Source organism: Rissa tridactyla, chromosome 9, assembly GCF_028500815.1.
Source record: "Rissa tridactyla isolate bRisTri1 chromosome 9, bRisTri1.patW.cur.20221130, whole genome shotgun sequence".
Taxonomy (NCBI): domain Eukaryota; kingdom Metazoa; phylum Chordata; class Aves; order Charadriiformes; family Laridae; genus Rissa; species Rissa tridactyla.
Window position 1 is genome coordinate 15521750 of NC_071474.1, and position 18310 is coordinate 15540059.

The following is an 18310-nucleotide window of genomic DNA, read 5'->3' on the forward strand; positions in this document are numbered from 1 at the left end:
ACAAGAGGGAGAACTCTGGCTAGAAAGCCAGCTCTAGGACTGCAGCCCGGAGGTGGGAAGGGAACGATCACAGAGGCAGCCCGGCAGCAGCAAAAAGCCACGTACCAATACGAAGCACTGAAGAACCACCTACAGTTCTCAAATACGAGCAGGTCCTAGAAGCCCGATTGTGATTGTTACTGGGGTTTAATGAGGATGGCACGGTGGCCAGAGTAAAACAGAAATAACTGTAACAGAAAGCAAAAAAACCACTGTGAAACACAACTGCTCACTGAATTTTTCATTAATGAGTGAACAGAACTGCAGAAACTGGGACTTGGATAGAAGACTGCCCAAGGATATCCTAATCCTGGGGGCAGAAGGGAGCCAAGAGCTTCAACAGTTTCTTCCCCTATATCATTCCTTAATTCTATCTCTGGTAGTGTTTTTAGACAAATAAACAAAAATCCAGAGACAGCAGAATTCTCATCAGGTTCCACTGCATTGAGCATGTGCTGTAACTCCAACAGTACCAAAGTTCAGGTGCAACAGCAGATACATGTCTCAAGTCCGTTGAGGACACTGTCCTTCCCATTGGAACTCACAACTCATTCACTGATGCAACAGAAAAAATAAACTGAGTTATTGACGATGAAAAAGAAGAGAGGGAGAAATGGGGACACATGGTGGGTGGTATTTGTTCACAATTCTAGTGTTTTATAAACAAATTACTGTCTTGTTTACAAAGAAGGAAATGTTTATTCAAATAGACAAGTTAGGCTATTCAGTCACTTGCATAGGATCTCAAGCACTTTTAGCCTTCATAAAGTCATCAAGCAGAAAACATAATAGCTGATGGCAGCTGAAAACAGACTTCCCATAAGCAAAACACCCCCATCCTTTGTGGGCTGTTCTATCCGCTTGCCCACGGTCTTTCCACAGTGGGTTTTATGGCTTTGGTATTAAAGTCTGCTCCCCACTGCAGTCTGCTTGTTTCAGTCTCTGCATTGTAGGTTCACTTTTCTTCTGGCATTATGTTTAACTTGCGTCATTTCAGCGGTCCTCTTTAGAGTATATCCTTACAAACAATTGTATCTGTACAACTGTGGCTTGTAAGCAGATAAAAGCAGTTGGGGAACTTACAAGAATCTGAAGTTAACTGCAGATGCCAGCATGTCTTTGTAATCAGACCTTGGATAACTGAGAATTTTCTTCAAGCTCAATCACATGTTGAACAGGGATTTTTGCAGCGCTTTAGAACTTTAACATCCACATTCATTTGAGAAGTCTTATACATTTAAGACTTCCAAAACCAGAACTGAAGTCCAGTATTTATAGAACATGGGAAACACATGTGATCTAAGTGACACTCTTCTCTAACTTTGCTTCTTATAACTGCCAGTATATACTAATTTTAAAGTAAAATTTGAAAAATAATGTGCCTGTGTTTGAAATCAAGTATCATGACAACATCAATATCATGTTCTCTGTTACTTAATTGTGAACATAGTCATAAGTACTCACCATACAGCTCAGCAAACCCATTCATAGGTACACGTGATGTGCCAGTAACAAACTGAAGTAATCTTATTCTCTTTTCAGAGTCCATCATTAGGACCGCCTATGTATGATAAGGATTACAATTAAAGATTTATTTTTAAATTAAGGTTTTAAGCTAGCAGAGTTATGCAACATAGTTTGTATCTCTAAATCATTGTCCTTTATGTATATATGCCTTTTTTTTTTAGTGACACACATAGTCTACTTCTCTGCCTATTGCTAAAAGCTATGAAGTCAACAATTTTTTAATGGCACTGTAACAAGAGTACGGTTACTGGCTTAGCAGGCTGTTAAAATACTTCCCTTGAAGATTTGGCCGCTGCTTTCTTTGAAGTTTCCTGATGTTATGTACTAGCAGCCAAATTCCTGTAATTTATTAAACAGAAGAGTTTAACACCTCTTTAGTGTAACCATGCCAGAAAAACCTACACAGAAATATTTTTAACCCCAGTCAGACATGGATTTTTTTTTTGTAAAAGCAAGTATCAGTAGTGTATTTACATTCTGATCATGCATCTCACCTTTAGTTTTCTTACTGTCTTCCTCAGGAGTTCTAATGGTCAAATATTTACCCACCTATTGATGAATCACGATAAACTAGCATAGCTGAAAGGCACCAGCTTTTGAACAGATTTAAGTAAAAAAGTAGTAGAACTTCACAATACCTTCCAGAACCACTGTATTACTTGATGGTTTATGTTGTAGCCATTTTTGTATTTCGTATGTAGTTTCCAATCAGCCACATCCACATCTCCCAGTCCACACATTAATAACTATACAGAAAAAAACCAAAACAAAACAAGAGACCACCAAAGTTTAAGTCAGTAACATTAAGTTTCAACATAATTTTTTTTTTGCCCCATGATACACTTACCTCTAGCTCATTTTCATCAAAAATTTTGATCAGATCCTGTGGTATTAATTCAAAAAAGCCCTAAAGATGAAGGAAGTTTTTTAAAATCAAGTCAACATTATTTAAGCACTTTTGTTCACTGCGAATGATATTTATATGCTTTAGTAAACAGAAGCAAAGCAATACATCAAATACAGAAGTTTGGATGCCAGCAGCCCCCAGTTTGGTTATAGTACTTTTAATTCTAATTTATCTCACGTCGTTATTGTGCTACACTGAATGGTGAATATACGTCTGAATATCATATATATAATATCATTTATAAAATACGGATAGACCAGCTAGATTAATTTCATTCTATTAGTTTGATTTAATTTTCATTTCTGCAGAGTTCATTAAATAGTTTGCACTACAGCTAAAGCTGTCAGCCAGGATTGAGAAATAAGCAAATTTTTCAACGTGAATTAAACACCTCAGTAAAATTAGACCAAAAAATTTGAAATAATTCAAAGCTTACACTACAAACAGTTACCACTGCCTTTTCTATACCTGTAACAACATTATCTGTGGGTCTTCAGGATGTCCAAAAAAAAGCTTGTCTTAAGATTAGATGCAACAAATTCTTAGAAGAATTTCTTTTGTAATTAAAACTATACCTCTTTAAAGGCTGCCATTTGTTTCTGTACTCTGCTCACAAATCTCCACTGAATTACAAGACTGTAAAAAACCAAAACAAAAACATTTAAAATTAAAGCCATTTAAATACAAAGCAACACCACCCTCCCTTTGTTAACGTAACTATCAAACAGCCCCTATTACTAGAGGAGCAATCCAGTGAGATACGTTGCACATAGTGACCGCTACTTACTGGATGTAGTCTCTCTTGTTCTTGTTGGTGACAACTATTTCTGATCCACCGCTTTTCAGTTCATGTTGATGGGTCTAAATGCAATATGTATAATGGGTCTTAAATGACATACGTTTGTAATGTAATTCATATTTTAATATTAGGTAATTTAGTTAACTCTCGAAGACTGCAGAATTTGCAAACTATAAGAAATGGAACAAGTTTCACAGGTCACCTGAATAAACAGAATTTGGTTGATTGTTTTAAAAAAATGTATTATTCAAGGATGCCAGACTGTAATGGGGCAATCTTCTTTCTTCTGACCTGCTACAATAAACCACCAAAGTTTGCACACAAGTTCTCAGTAATGTGGACTTCACTAACTGCATATTCAGTGACTCAGCCTTTTTTCCAAATCTCAAGGAAAAACACAGACCACTTTCAGCAATGGTCCCAGTAAATAAATGAATCAATATGCATATCTGTTACATAATGATTTATACTACGAGAATCTTCGTGGACAAATACCTCATTTTCAGTTCATTACGGATGTACGTTTTCACACTCCTGCTGAGGATCACTTTAGTTACACAAGACCACAAAGGCTATTATCCTACTTAGATCTAGTTTGCACCTGTAATTTGGAATTTTTATTCAAAACCTGTGGTATTTCTACATGATTTATCTTGGATAGCTTTCTACACCACAACGAACTTGTCTATTCCACAGTTTTCTAGCACATCTTAAAGAAAAAGCCCTATTACTATCTCACGGTGAAATTTATGATTCCAGCCATTTCAAAAAGAGCTCATCCTTTCCAGACAATCACATAAACCCACCCTCTGCTCCAGATTAAGGAATGGAACTATGGATATCTTAAGTCTCAGTTGCACTCACAGCAACAGCTACATTTCAATACAAGTATGATTTAAGGAAAAAAAGCACCTTATTTCCAAGTCCTTTATGGTATCACGCCAGGCTAACAGAGCACTGCACGTGCCAGCTAAAAGAAGCAGTTGAGTGAACAAACCAACATTACTGTGAAAGAAGGGTTTTCCTTAATACCATACAGATAAAGTCAGCTAATTTCACAGGTCAAATGTTTTCTTTCATGTTTTGTCTATTCTACTTTATATAAACATACTAACCTGACCAAAAAGTTCTTCATCAACTATAAATCTGAGGTCCAGTTCTGTTGGATCATTTTCAAGAATCCATCTCAGAGAATTATAATATTCACTATCCTAAGAAAGAGAATTACATAGAGTAAATACAAAATAGCATAGCCACCTTTTAAACTACAAGAGGCTCCATTACAGGCCAGTGAATGCTGCTACCTAGGATAATCCTGTGTTGGATAACAGACACTCTGCAATTGTACAAAGCTACAAAGACCTTTAAAGACATTTGAAACCTGAAGACTCAGCAATCTCAGGACTAAAAATCTCGCACGTAGCAAAATGGTGGTAAGATGTCACAGCATTATCTGAAGTAAGGTATTTTGGACTCTGTCTCTCATCCTGTATTTATTTTCCCTCTATTGTTAGGCATTACTACAAAGAGCCTCAGGAAATAAAAATTAAAATAAAGCCAACTGCATCAAAAGCAGCACGGCCAGCACGTCGAGGGAGGTGATTCTGCCCCTCTGCTTCACTCTGGTGAGACCCCTACCCCTGCAGCTGGAGCTGTGTCCAGAGGAGGCCACGAAGATGATCAGAGGCTGGAGCCCCTCTGCTGTGAGGACAGGCTGACAGAGATGGGGGTGTTCGGCCTGGAGAAGAGAAGGCTCTGGGGAGACCTTCGAGCCCCTTCCAGTACCTAAAGGGGCTACAGGAAAGATGGGGAAGGACTCTTTATCAGGGAGTGGAGGGCTAGGATGGGGGGTAACAGTTTTAAACTGTAAGAGAGTAGATTTAGATTGGATATTAGGAATGAATTCTTCACTGTGAGGGTGGTGAGACACTGGAACAGGTTGCCCAGAGAAGCTGTGGATGCCCCATCCCTGGAGGTGTTCAAGGCCGGGCTGGATGGGGCTTTGAATAACCTGGTCTAGTGGGAGGTGTCTCTACCTATGGCAAGGGGGTTGGAACTAGATTATCTTTAAGGTCCTTTCCAACCCAAACCATTCTGTGATTCTATAGTACTGAAAAAAAGAATTAAAAAAGTCAGGACACATCTATAAATCTGTTACTCAGGAAGGAGTAACTCAGATAGGAACTATATTCTGAATTCTTACAGGACGGCAAAATAAGTAATAGATTAAAGAGACTGAATAAAAATCACTCTGCTCACAACTACTCTAGATAAGAATCATTATCAGGGAAACAAACAAACAAACAAGAAAACTGCAAGAACCATGTTTTCCTCTAAAAACGTTACATTGTATCACTCATTAATATTTTCAGTCTCTGAAAATATAAGAACACATTTCTTTTTAATAATCAAAGACACAAACTTAGAAAACAGGTTGAGACAGGGATCCCAGAGATGTTTAAATTTAAGAACCTTAGATGCCTAAAAATATTTTAAGAAACATCAGAGAAAGTTTAGAGTCAAGTTTTCAATACAGCTTAATTGACTTAAACCAGTCTAGGTGTCTCTGATTTTCATTGGAAGTTTTAATTCCTATCCAACTTATAGACTTATAAAAGATGTAGCCTAAAATTTCTTTGAATCATGCACTTTCAACCTTCACAATGTCATTGAAAATATATTAAAAAATTATTATGAAAATGAAATCCTAACATACATGATAAAGCAAATTACATACCACAGACTCCATATCATGAAGTGTTATTGGCTTTTGGAGCATCATCTTGTAAAAAGGACGAATAAAAAAGGCTTTAAAGAAGAACAAATAAATTGAATAGTATGTAACTTAAAATTCAGAATATGCACAATATTAATCTAAATATCATATTACATAAAATAAATACTAACCATCCAAAAGTTTGCCATGGTAAACAGCCATTCCAGCTACACGACCTATAAACTTGAAATAAGAGAGATGATCTTCATTGCAAAGTCCAGAGTTTGGATTGATCTGCAGAGTATAGTTATCTCTGAAGTTGAGGGAGGGAGCAGGGAAGAGAAAGAAAAACAAAATGTTGTACTATTGGAACAGTCCCACATTTGAAGATATGAAAGACATAACTGGTTAAATTGGGTATTACTTTTTATGAAGTTGAAAAAGTAATCATATTTGGATTGATAAATCACTAATCTAAATTAAACAACACTCAATAGAAGATTCTATTAGCATAGCAGAAATAACAGTTTTGAAATACCATGAACTACCTTGATAAGTCAGAGACATGCCAAAGTGAAGGCCTTAACTCCTATTAACTTTAAAGTAGTCAGAACAACATTGTCCACATTATTTGTTAAATACTGACTCTTCTGTAAGTAGTAGATGGTTGCAAGCGTAGCATATGCTTGTCTATGCAACGATGACATGGCTTATGTTAGGCTGCTGAAAAAAAGATACAGGTACTGCCTCCACATTATTTTTCTGTCAAACAAAGAACTAGATGCAGAATTTTGCAGTTACTGACAATTAAACCCTCCTATAGAGCTTAGGAGGGAGAGAGGAAAAAAAAAAAAGTAATTCCGTTTTTAAAGTCAGTATGAGAAATACAATTGATTTGCTTTCCCTAACTAGTCTTCATGTCTTCCAGACCTGTATTACTTACGTAGCGGAATATTCGAACAATCCATAATAAGGATTAAACATTTCTTTAGAGAGAAGGAAGAACCATTCCCTGGCCACTCCTCCATAGTCTAAACCTTTTTCACCATCAAATTCAATCCAAAGTCTTGCTTTAAGGAAGTCTGCTCTCTTTACAGCTATAATTCTTCTATAAGAATCTTCAAGGATTGTTGTACGATGAATTTTCATTTCAAATCTATTTGGAATATCACCCTAAAAAAAAGAAAAACCAAAAAATGATAGAACAATCGAACAAAACGCAGCATCTTTTACTCTTGCAGAGTACACAAATTCTGTAACCAAAGAATGGCACACAAATCCTTTTCTTAAACAATTTGGAAACATAACACAATATGACTGACAAAAGGCTCTGTTTACATACAATTCAACTAGCATGGACAGTTTCAGATACTAAGTTCTATTTCATACCAAGAAAAGCGAGTTAAAATAAGTTCTTACTAGTAACAGCATATGCTCAGTTGTTCTGCATGCAGCAAGGCATGGAATCTTTTTTACCACTGAAAATCCATCACACTATAAGCTCAATTTAAAAAAGCTCAGATTTTATAAATAAAATTATTTTGGAACAATTTTACCTGACTTATTTCACCTTCTAGTTCAATATTCTAACTATAAGGCTAGGTGTCCCATTCTCTTACTCAAGACATGCACAACAAACAAGTATTCCTACAATAGGTAAAATAAAAATCAGTCCACTTGAAATTTGAAATCACGTGAACAAATCACAAGGTTTATATTTATTATCATATAGGAAAGTATTTAAATAAAAAATATCCAAGGAGCTTATATTTACTGCTGAGCTTTCAGGGTAAACCCCTAATAAATCAGCAATAAGACTTTGCTGAATCATTAAATCGCTGCATGAGAACAGAGTATTTTTCTTGATTTCACTGTTTTCAGCCAGTTTATTTCGGCAATTACTTCAGGCAAAACTGAGAAATTCAGTGAAAGTGGGAACAGGAAATTTCAACTTGTGTTGCTCTATGACTAGATTAGGATGATGCAATGAAACTTAATATTTCAAAGAATAGTCACACACTGAGTAGAAATAATGAATTTTTGAATGCAGATATATTTAATCCAATCAAATTGAAGAGCACACATTCAGATATGCTTCCTTTTTATTTTCTTATACTCCTTAAATAATCTATCCTAAGTGTCCCAGATTAAAAAAAAATTGAATGCTGCATTTAAATGTAATTCCTATTTATATGCAGCAACAGCTTGATACAAACTACAAACAAAAAATTATTTGTCATTTTCCAAGTTACAAAATACTATACAACATTACATCTCTAATTTATGTGGTGGCTGAATATCTATAGGTCTTTTTCATTATTTCAGGAAGCAGTAAATAACCCTATGGTTAAAAAAAAAAAAAAAAAGATATATTTTCCTGGTTTTAGTTGCAAATCAACTTTTCAGAAAAAAGTTCAAGCAACAATAAAATCAATTACTAAACCCAAACTCAGTTGATTAAAATAGTATTCAGTAATTAATTCTCAATATAAATCAATCCATTACCCTGTAATTCAGGTATCTGTGAATACTTAAAAGGTAACAGTAATGTATGCTTTAAAATCTACACATGTATTTAATTCTTAAAATACTACAATTATATTGTGTGGTTGAGCTGTTTATCACTTCTCCGATTAGGATAATGACATTTGAATGAATGCCTAGGAACACAAAAAATGAGGTGCATATGTAATTGTGTGCAATTTACACATCAGCTCAAAATGCATAGGTTTCCAAAAGGCTAGAGACAGACTTGCTAGGCAAAAGATGAAGTACGAGTCTAAACTCAAAGGCTATTATTATATATATCTCCCAAGAATACCAAATTTGATTGCAGTTGTGCAAAGACTCATTGTTATCTGGATATCCAGATGCTATTTACAGTCTTTTATGCTATGCGTTATAAATATCTCTGGCACTGTCACTTCGACTTGCAAATGAGATTCATAAACTTCAGATTTTAAGGCTATAACAATGTATTACAGTCATCCAGCCTGATCAAGATGACAGTACAGATTTCTATCTGAACAGTCTAAAATGTATTCTGAGAACTTCTATTTCCATATTCTGAGTTCCAAAAACTATTATATGCTATATTAGTGACTTCCAAACTACTTCCAGGTTCACAACTTTTCTAACCTTTTAGAATTTCTGCTTGTTCAATTAGATTGCTTGCAGTGTCACCACTGTATAAAGTTACAAACCCTACTGTTAGGTAATTGTTAATTGCTAATGGTTACCAATTTGCTGCTTCACAAATGTTTTTTGTGATCAGACAGTAAATTTAACTTCCCTAAGCACATTACAAAGTTCAATTTCCTTTCACTGTAACCTAACCTTTCCTTTGCTTAGGGGTGTAAGTTTCTTAACCTTCTGCTGGATTCCTACTGATTACTAACCTGTTTCTTCAATTTCTTTCTGAAGAACTCATACTTCCGCTTATAGTCCCTGGAGTAAGGCACAGCCTTTGAAAAAAAAAAAAAGTGCTTGAGATACTCTTAACAATTGATGTAATGTAAACTAGTCTATATTTGTGAAAAACAGACAATGCATTTAAGTTCTGAAAAGACAGGAACACATGTTTTACTAAGTATCATGGGAGACTTTCATTTATAAATATACAGACAGTTCAAAACATCTGAAATAAAAAGTACTTATTTGTTCAGATCATTTGTTCTGATCAGTTCCACAGAATTTATCCTGTACTTCACTATTAGCTGATGTGACTAAGATCACTGACTGGCCCAGATCAAAGTGACCAAATGCCTTTGGTGACTTACATAACACATAGTCTTTCCTTGCTGTATCATGAGAGACCTGGCTACAAACACCTCCATTTTCCATGGACAGAGAAGGTTGTTTACATATGTGGGCTATTAATAAACACAGATATCAGCTGAACACTAAAACCCATCTATAATTATAATGTGTACCGTCTTTGCAATTAGTCCTAGTAATTTTGCACTTCAGATTTAAGTATCAAGGCTAGATAATTATTTTTCAAAGCCATTTTTTTTCCTCCCGTTCATTTATTTTTCCAAGTTCACTTCGTGAATTGAGCTAGTTTTATTTTGGACACCGTGGATAAAAAAATAAAAGCTTCTTACATGCTTCAAATGTCCCCCCAGTCTATAAGGAAAAGTTCTTACTACTATGGGAACTGACTTTTCTTTCTGGTATTTAAAGACTTTCCACAGAAAGCTTTCTAAACAGTCTTTAAAAAGAAATACAAATGCCTTGTTCAAACACCCTGAAAGTTTCATCTTCTAGACTGAGTATAAATGATGAGAATTTGCTTGGATTCTATTAACAATATTCTTGAAAATATATGTAAGGCTACATAAGGAAAGCTTACTGGTCCAGTTATTGCCACATTCTGCAGTCGAGGATCCTCCCATTGTGTTTTCTTTGTATCTGCAAGACATTTCTTAATTAGTTCCATTGATTTATATAATGTTCAGAAATAAAATGATGAGTTGGGGGAGAATACAAAATTGTACGTACTGTGGTTTATGAAGAATATTCTTCCATCTGTGTGAGTTCTCTCTTCCCACCCTGGCTGTAAGAAGGAGACACTTTTATTATAAATTTCTGAATGTATAGTTTGCATAGAAGTCAACATGATCTGCATGTGGGGGCAGTCCCCCGCTCCACCTACTCTCAGCTGGAATTCAAATACTACTGAAATTCAAAATAGAGAAGTTTGTTTTCTCACATGCAAGTTTTGATAGTGCTAATTTCAGTATTTAAATTGTATCTGCAAAACAAGTATAAAACTGTTTACTTACTGGTAATGGCCCCAGGTCTACTGGATCTAGGGAAGTCTTTCTCCTTGGATGAGCGGAATTTTTCAGTCTTGGATCTTCCTTTGAAAACAAAACAAGCAGCATGTTAAAATCCTTTGGTTGTTTTGCTTTTAATTTTTTTCCTCTTTATCAATGATTGTGTAAAGAATATGCCTAGTACCAACAGATAATTGTTGCATATTCTGCTGTCAGGTAGTTCCTTGGGGATTCTCAACCCCCCAATAGTTTACAATCATTTTCTAATGACCTCTTACTTTATTTTTATATACATATACACACACATATACATATACACACATATAAAAAAATCCCTCATTCAACTCAGTTTTAGTGTAATTGAGTTGCATTAATCCTTCCACACAACTTCTGTCACACCTTATCTTTCTTGTGGTTGATTATTTTTGTTGTTTGGTTGGTTGGGGTTTATTTACAGGATAGGGGGAAGGTGTTTGTGTTAAATGAAGTCTTTCCATAATCCTGGAGAAATGAATATTCATTTGGTATCAATTTAATGCATTTCTCTGTCCTATTTCACCTGACAGTAGTACTGACCTACTCTTTAAACGCTTACATCCATCTATTAGCACTGCCTAGCGGTATGCAGTGCCACTCGGTAGAACGGTAGCTGTACAACTCCCTCATCCATATTGCAGCTGCACCTGGCCTGCTTCTTAACAATTCACAAACGTTCATTGTGCACTGTATCATGCGATGAATTCAAGGTAATGGACTTCCTGTTGACAGTAAGTTTACAAAACTGATTTCTGTTAACAGCGCATATAAGCTATCACAGTTTTACAGTTACAACAGAAGTGTCATTTAGGAGATGCTTTACATCTGTGAAACAGATTCCTATATACAGCAATATTTTCCTCCTTCCAAGCTAAACTTTCAAGTGCCAATACAGTTTATTAAAATTCATAATGTTCCACTCATGTAAGATATTTTAAATGACTTTGCATTTTTATTACATACGTTCCTTAACAGACGTGACACAGCTATCTTGGCACTAAAGAAATCTAAGGAAGCTTGCTGAAAGCAGCAAAGCTTTGACTTGAGAGGATCTGGAATTTCAGTCCATGAGAGCAGTTTTCCATTACCCATGTTGTAGTTTTGGTATTGTGGTCAATAAAGAATGGTCTCCCATTGGGTGCATGTCGGACTTCCCAGCCTTTAGGAAGAAATCCTTGCTCCATTTCAGGCTGCTGCTGAGAAGACTGTTGTGATGAATCACTTGATGTTGCTTGTGGTTGTCTTCCTACAGAAATACTTTGTGCAGCTGACAACGGACCTGGTTCCACAGCAATCTGCAGTAAATGACAAACAGAAATAATTTTAAAAAATTAAATCAGAGCCCTGTAGAGCAATATATTTTCGTTTAATATCAACAACATTGACTAACAATCACTGATTATGCTACCAAGGTTAAAAGAGGTCTTTCAGGCTTCTCTATCAGCTACCACTCTCCAGAAGGCTCTCTTGCTACACTAATAGTGAGTTGCCATAAATATTACTGTTCCTAACTGCATTGCATTCTCTCAGATCTTTTACGTAGTGCTTTACTAGTTTATGCCTGTCACATGTTCTATTTCAAAGGGGTCTCTAGACTTCTATTATGTGAGATGTTTAAAACGTTAAATGGCTAAAACTATAGTTAGAAAACAAACAGTACCTGTACAACTGGCTTTATCCAGGTAGTGGTTCTAGAATTGTGATCTATATAATATGACCTCCCTTTTTCATCTTGTCGTTCTTCCCAGCCTGGGGGTAATCCAGATGAAGTAGGCAGTAACTAAATATTAGTGATAACAGAAGAAAAACAATTAAGAAAACTATGAAACTGACTGTGAAAAGGCTTTCCCTTGTCAACCTAAAACAACAAAACTATATTCCAGAAGGTTCATGATTTTTGCAAACTGGATAAAATAGAAAAGCAGTATTTAAATCCTTACTGAATAGTATGAAGTGACACAAACTACATTCCCTCCCCCCTTCAAATTCACACTCCTCATCTAAGAGGATTCATTTATAAACCTGGTTCAGGCATGGCTGATCCAGCCTCGTGCTTATGGCTATGAGCTCATTTTAAGTTTGCAGCATCACCATGAAAACATAACGTAAGGATGGCGGTACAGCTCTTAATCATAAAGCAAACAATTTGAAAAATAGAACTCACAGCCTCATGGGAGGACTACTTTCTGCGGGCTCTATCCATGCACTAAGCTAATGTTAAACCAAAACCACAAAGTTGGAACACAAAGGCTTTACAACTGAACTCCAGTCTTACTAGACTCATAATTCCAATTTTGTCAGGAAAGCTGCCAGAAGGCAGCTATATCTCATCCAAAGTGTCAGCATATAATACATAGTAAAACAAGTTTTACACAAAGAAAATCCTTCAACTTCTCTGCTACACAAGCCTGTGTTTTTTGGAAAAGGACATACCACTGGATGTGCAGGCTGCTCTTCAACTCTGTATGTTTGCAGGCTACCTCTTCTGCTGGAATGGTTCTTGAAGTAGAGAAGAAGAATGACATATTAGCTATTATTGCAGCTTTAAGGATGGCAGCAGACAGTCAAGAATGGTTATCACACTTCACACTATTACAGTTTTCATCTTGAACAAAGTGTCTTATTTGTTTTGAAACGTTGGTTTAATATACTATTTTGGGATACCATTTTAACACTGCTAGAACTGTTAAGTCTATTATAACCTTAAAACAGAATAACACAGAGGCTTGTGAAAGTTCTGAAAACCCTAACAATGGATGTTTTGGCACTTAAAACATTAAGAGTTAATTGCAACCAGTTACATTACAATTGACTTTACAGTACAGAACTTACTGCATTGTCTTGTCAGTAGACTAAAGCCTGTGATATATCAGAGCTAACACAACTTTTCACAGAGATTAAGTTAATAATGACAAGATATGAGAGTCTGAGACATCCAGTTTGAGAGGAGTAATTCAATCCCTGGACTTTGCATAAGCATCCACCTTTCCACCTAGAACTCTATTTAGATCTCATCTGCTACAATTAAGCAATTATATTTCATCTTGTTCCAGAACTTCACAGATTATTTGAAGGATTTTTGCCTATACACGTACCCTTTTAGAATACTTTAAAGAAAAAGCATGATTACGTTTTTCCATTTTCTTTTTTGGGGATGATGGAGGTGAAGGGAGGCAAGACTGTCATCCCACCTGGCTCTTAAAAAAATAATTTTAAGACCTGCCTCTTCCTTTGTTTAGGCCACCCAAGAAAGCTGAAATAACAGTTTTCTTGCTATCCATAGGATTCTGAATAGAGATCAAGTAAAGTCTTGTTAGTCTCACTTTGCTGTTTCCAGCAACACTGGTGATGCCTTTGTACAAACTTAGAAAAAACATGGTCAATTCCAACTGTGCATTTGAAATGGCATTCTCAGCATCACGAAAGCTAATGATTTTATTTAAATACTGAAGTCTTACAGACTAGATGGTCTGGGTCACCTCTACAGGCTTTCCTCAATGGACAGTGGATTTCTGAAGTCACATATCAGGTTAAAAGGCTGTTTGTGGAGCTCGGGTTTCACAAGACAGCTGAGCTTATTTAATTGCTTGCTACCACCAAAAACACAAGTCTCACTCCTGGCTATGTACTCCTGCTGCTTTCCCTTTGCTAGCGTAGTATTTGTTGGACAACCTAGGGTGCTGTTGCAGCTTGCTAAAACAGTAAAACACAGACTTGAGGGGAAAACAAAGTAGTTTTCTGCTGGGTTAGCAAGCTGAACAGACTCACTGAGAGGTCAGACAAGTTTCATAACTGGTACAAGGGCTGTGGAACTATGCAAGAGACGTGCCTTTTTCACTGCTCTGGAGTCACCAGGTTTACTCAGTCCAATCATAAAAATTTATCCCAATATTCACAATGAAAAATGAGTTATCTTAAAACTTGTCCTAGTGGAAAAAGTAACCAATATAGCACAACTCCCTTAGAAATAAGCTTTCAGGATACAGACCGCTTCCTTCATCTGTAGTTTTCAGCAGTACTCAAGTATGACATTAGAATATAGGGTAGATCTACAGACTGAAAAATAGTTAACGCAAGTCTGTTTTGATCTCAGACAGAAATTCATATAAGCAAAGTGTGGTAGAATGAAATGTTTGCTTAGATGGGGCTCTATCGTGAAGAGATTACTCTTAAATACTCTGGATTCAAGATGAAATTAAAAATATTGTTAATGTGAAGTATTTACGGATATGAATTTAATTCTATCATAACAACATTTTGTGCAAAATATTATAGATGTTTCTGCATGTTAGAACAATGAGAAAAACAATTTACAGTGTAGGCTGCTGACTGGCCAGTAGCTGAACTTCCAGAGGTAGTAAGTCTAGTACTCAATTCTTCTGCAAGATGAGTCTGTATATCACAATTACTCTGTGAGAGAGGTATTTGAAGGTTCTGATTGCTATACATTGTAGCCTCATCTTCAGTTATAATTTCCCAGCTCTGTAAAAAGAAAATAAGGAAAAACATTTTGAAAAAGTAGTTCCAAATTACAAATAGTTAAGACAAGCTTTTTAACTGGATTAAAAAGTTACTTGTGTTTCAGACGCATATAGAGATTGTTTTTACCTCAGGGGAATCTCTGTTGTCTAGATTTTCTGTATCCTCCGATATCTGTCGCCGATGAGTGAACACATGCTGGGCCTCCAACTGCACACTACCAATATCTGCAACAGCGACATTGTCCCTGTTGGGGGCAGGAGGGTGGGAAGTCAGCATACAGTAGCCATGTTTTATCTTTTAACAGCAAGCTAGGCTAACAGCAAAAACATACATTATAGTCAATTTGGCAGAAGAAAAAGAAACAGTCTTGAGCTATAAAAATGAATGTAAACTGTTTAAAAAGAATAAGCATTCATGACAAGTGAAGTGTAAGTTAAACTAAAGAACCAGACAGCATTCCAGGTATTGTTTTTGTAAGTCACATACTAAGGGAAAAAATAAAAATCTGAAAAAACCCAAGGTAAATAATTTAATGCAGTCCCTGTCAGGAAGGACAAACCAGGCTTAGAGCTGGAAAGTGATTTCCTTTCCATTACCATAGTTATTATCTCTTACAACTGCAACCAGTTTCTGTTTGAACACGTGCTTCCAGAAAACAGGAAGAGTTCTGAGTGGTTAAATTGACCATTAGCCAGTGACAATTATACACGGGCTTGAAGGCTAAGCTATGGAAAGATATCTCCTAATTCTCAAGCTGTTCACTTTTGAGTTCTCCTTGCTTTCAATGTAACTAGAGTGAATTTTCAGGCGAAAGACATACTGAGCAGTTGGTCTTTTCCACTGTGTTCTTCTGAATTCATGATTGACATAGTAGGTCCTTCCAAGGATGTCTTGCCTTTCTTCCCAGCCTGATGGCAGCGGAGGAGATTCCTGCTGCTGCTGTTGGGGCTGGCTAGCAGCATCTGGTTGGTCCAATATAATCCACCCAGGCTATGAGATATAATATTAACTACCTTTAATATTACCAAAGTTGAAAAAGTATCTCAGTTTATTAAACAACCCCCCCTTTTAAAGTGCAGTTCTACAACATCAGTAAGATTGGCTCTGGATTTTATTGTGTATATTTCTCAAGAAATGATGGGACAAATTATGCATACAGAAATATTACTTTTAACTCAGGTTCCAGAAAAATAAACGGCATTCAGAGAATAGATTAAAAAAAGTAAGTCAATTTCATTTCATACATATGCTGCAAATGTACTAGTCAGATGAGCATACCATTTTGTAACAAAGTTTAATTACGGCAAAGGTGGTAATGCTGAATGGAGTCGTTTAAGACTTGAAAGGAAAACCATTGATCTAAACTGGATATGCTTACAAAACATTAGAGTATCTCTATAAATTGGAGAGAGCTGACATTGTAAAACCAGCAAGATGTCAGTGTCTGACTGGCTGGGGTGAAACAACATTAAACAGCAGTAAAAATACTGGGCAAGGATACTTCCATAAACTCTAAAACAAGAAAAGTTACATAGACATATGGCAAGTTGGTACCAGAAGAAAAACAAAAGCCTAATGTATGTTTTCTTTTTTAGATATACTGACAAAGCCACTCCTTTAGTTAGAAAAACTGCTCCAGAATTTTTATGTGGACTTACAACTTTTATGTAAGATACAAACAATCGTTTTTAACTTTTTTTTTTTCTAAAACACTACTTATAGCTTAGTGATTCCTAACACTCAGTTTTACTCTAAGTACCCTTAAAAGCTGAAGACATTTGCTAGGTTTTTCAGCAATAAATACATCTTTTCCCACCTCCAATTCTTCAGCCTGTTCTGTGGATTCTTCTTCAGACCCATTGCTTTTAGGTAAGTAAGTCATTTTTAACCTAAGGTGGCCTTTAACTCTGGATTTATGGCTGTGGAAGAGAAAAATAAAATGTTCGTATTGTGCATTTGTGAAATCATTACCTGGAAATAAAATAGCTGAAAAAGCACAGCTAGAGGATTATTCTTAAGTTTCTCAACACAAACTTGGCTTTTAAAGTTTAAATTCATGAAGTTCTTTAATACTACTGATTTTTTAGACCTCTGAATATACCGTGATACTATGTACCACAACTGGAAACCTTTCTTTCCAACCCAGTCTTCTGAAAGCTTCCCTAGTATCCAATGCATAACAATAAAGAGCAAGAAAATAAGAATACTGACTATTTAATTCATACAATTATAAAAATTTGACCGTGTGCAGACAATCTATCAAGCATTATTTCAACCTACAGGACTACTTTTCCTAAAACTTTAAGTTACAGCAAGCTCATAGACTTCAGCATCTGTGTCTCTATATTTAGCTTAATGCATCATTAGAAGCCTGAAAACAGAATTTCCTCATATTGATTTTATTTAATATTTTCACTTGGTGAAGAAATCTGCTCAATTATCTCATCTCTTTGACTATTGTTATAAAAAAAAAAAAAGAAAAAAAGAGTCCTGAAAATATCACTAGTGAGTCAAGTGACTGCACATCATCTTATTAAAATAAAGAGGGGAAAAAAAACCAAACCCCCACATCACTAAGGTCTAATGCTTTGCTTTGTTCTTTCTTTTTTTTTTTTTGCCATGCAGAAAAAATGAATTAGATTTCCTGATATCCAGGAAAACATTTCATGTTGGATTATAAACGTGTTCATTCAGATCGTGTTTTGGTTTCAGAAAAGCCCACATCCTTTTGAAAGGGGAAGCAACTTACTATCCTACTTTCCAATACAACAGGTAAAGTAAATCATTTCAGAGTATTAACATGTTAATAATTCTTACTCAGCTTGAGGTATTAGGAAGGTAGTAACATTATTATTAATATTCCTGTCTAAGTAAATACAAATATGAGGAAAATTTAGGAACATGCATTAGCAATGCTAAAGCATCTAAAAGTTAGAGTAATATTTCAAGGCAGAAGAATGCCCAGACCTGTGGCAGTATCTCTTACTACAAAGCATTGCCAAATTCATGTTGTAGCCACAACA

At 35.7% G+C, this 18310-nt stretch overlaps 1 protein-coding gene across 4 annotated transcripts in view; it reads right to left on the reverse strand.

Annotated features, from left to right (window-relative positions):
- NEDD4 (NEDD4 E3 ubiquitin protein ligase) overlaps positions 1-18310 on the reverse strand; it is a 50687-nt gene that overhangs the window by 3705 nt on the left and 28672 nt on the right. For 2 of the 4 annotated variants that reach the window (XM_054214281.1, XM_054214278.1), the window contains 20 exons: positions 17104-17206; positions 16108-16277; positions 15414-15531; positions 15120-15287; positions 13239-13304; positions 12466-12585; positions 11894-12100; positions 10776-10853; positions 10492-10546; positions 10343-10401; positions 9387-9452; positions 6932-7161; positions 6180-6301; positions 6010-6080; positions 4388-4483; positions 3261-3334; positions 3049-3109; positions 2414-2473; positions 2205-2312; positions 1504-1600 (listed from right to left, as the gene is read on the reverse strand). In XM_054214281.1, the coding sequence (XP_054070256.1) occupies positions 1504-1600; positions 2205-2312; positions 2414-2473; positions 3049-3109; positions 3261-3334; positions 4388-4483; positions 6010-6080; positions 6180-6301; positions 6932-7161; positions 9387-9452; positions 10343-10401; positions 10492-10546; positions 10776-10853; positions 11894-12100; positions 12466-12585; positions 13239-13304; positions 15120-15287; positions 15414-15531; positions 16108-16277; positions 17104-17206 (2129 nt within the window). Of the gene's footprint in view, positions 1-1503; positions 1906-2204; positions 2313-2413; positions 2474-3048; positions 3110-3260; positions 3335-4387; positions 4484-6009; positions 6081-6179; positions 6302-6931; positions 7162-9386; positions 9453-10342; positions 10402-10491; positions 10547-10775; positions 10854-11893; positions 12101-12465; positions 12586-13238; positions 13305-15119; positions 15288-15413; positions 15532-16107; positions 16278-17103; positions 17207-18310 lie in introns of those variants that run through there. The other 2 variants (XM_054214279.1, XM_054214280.1) reach the window with 2 other exon arrangements.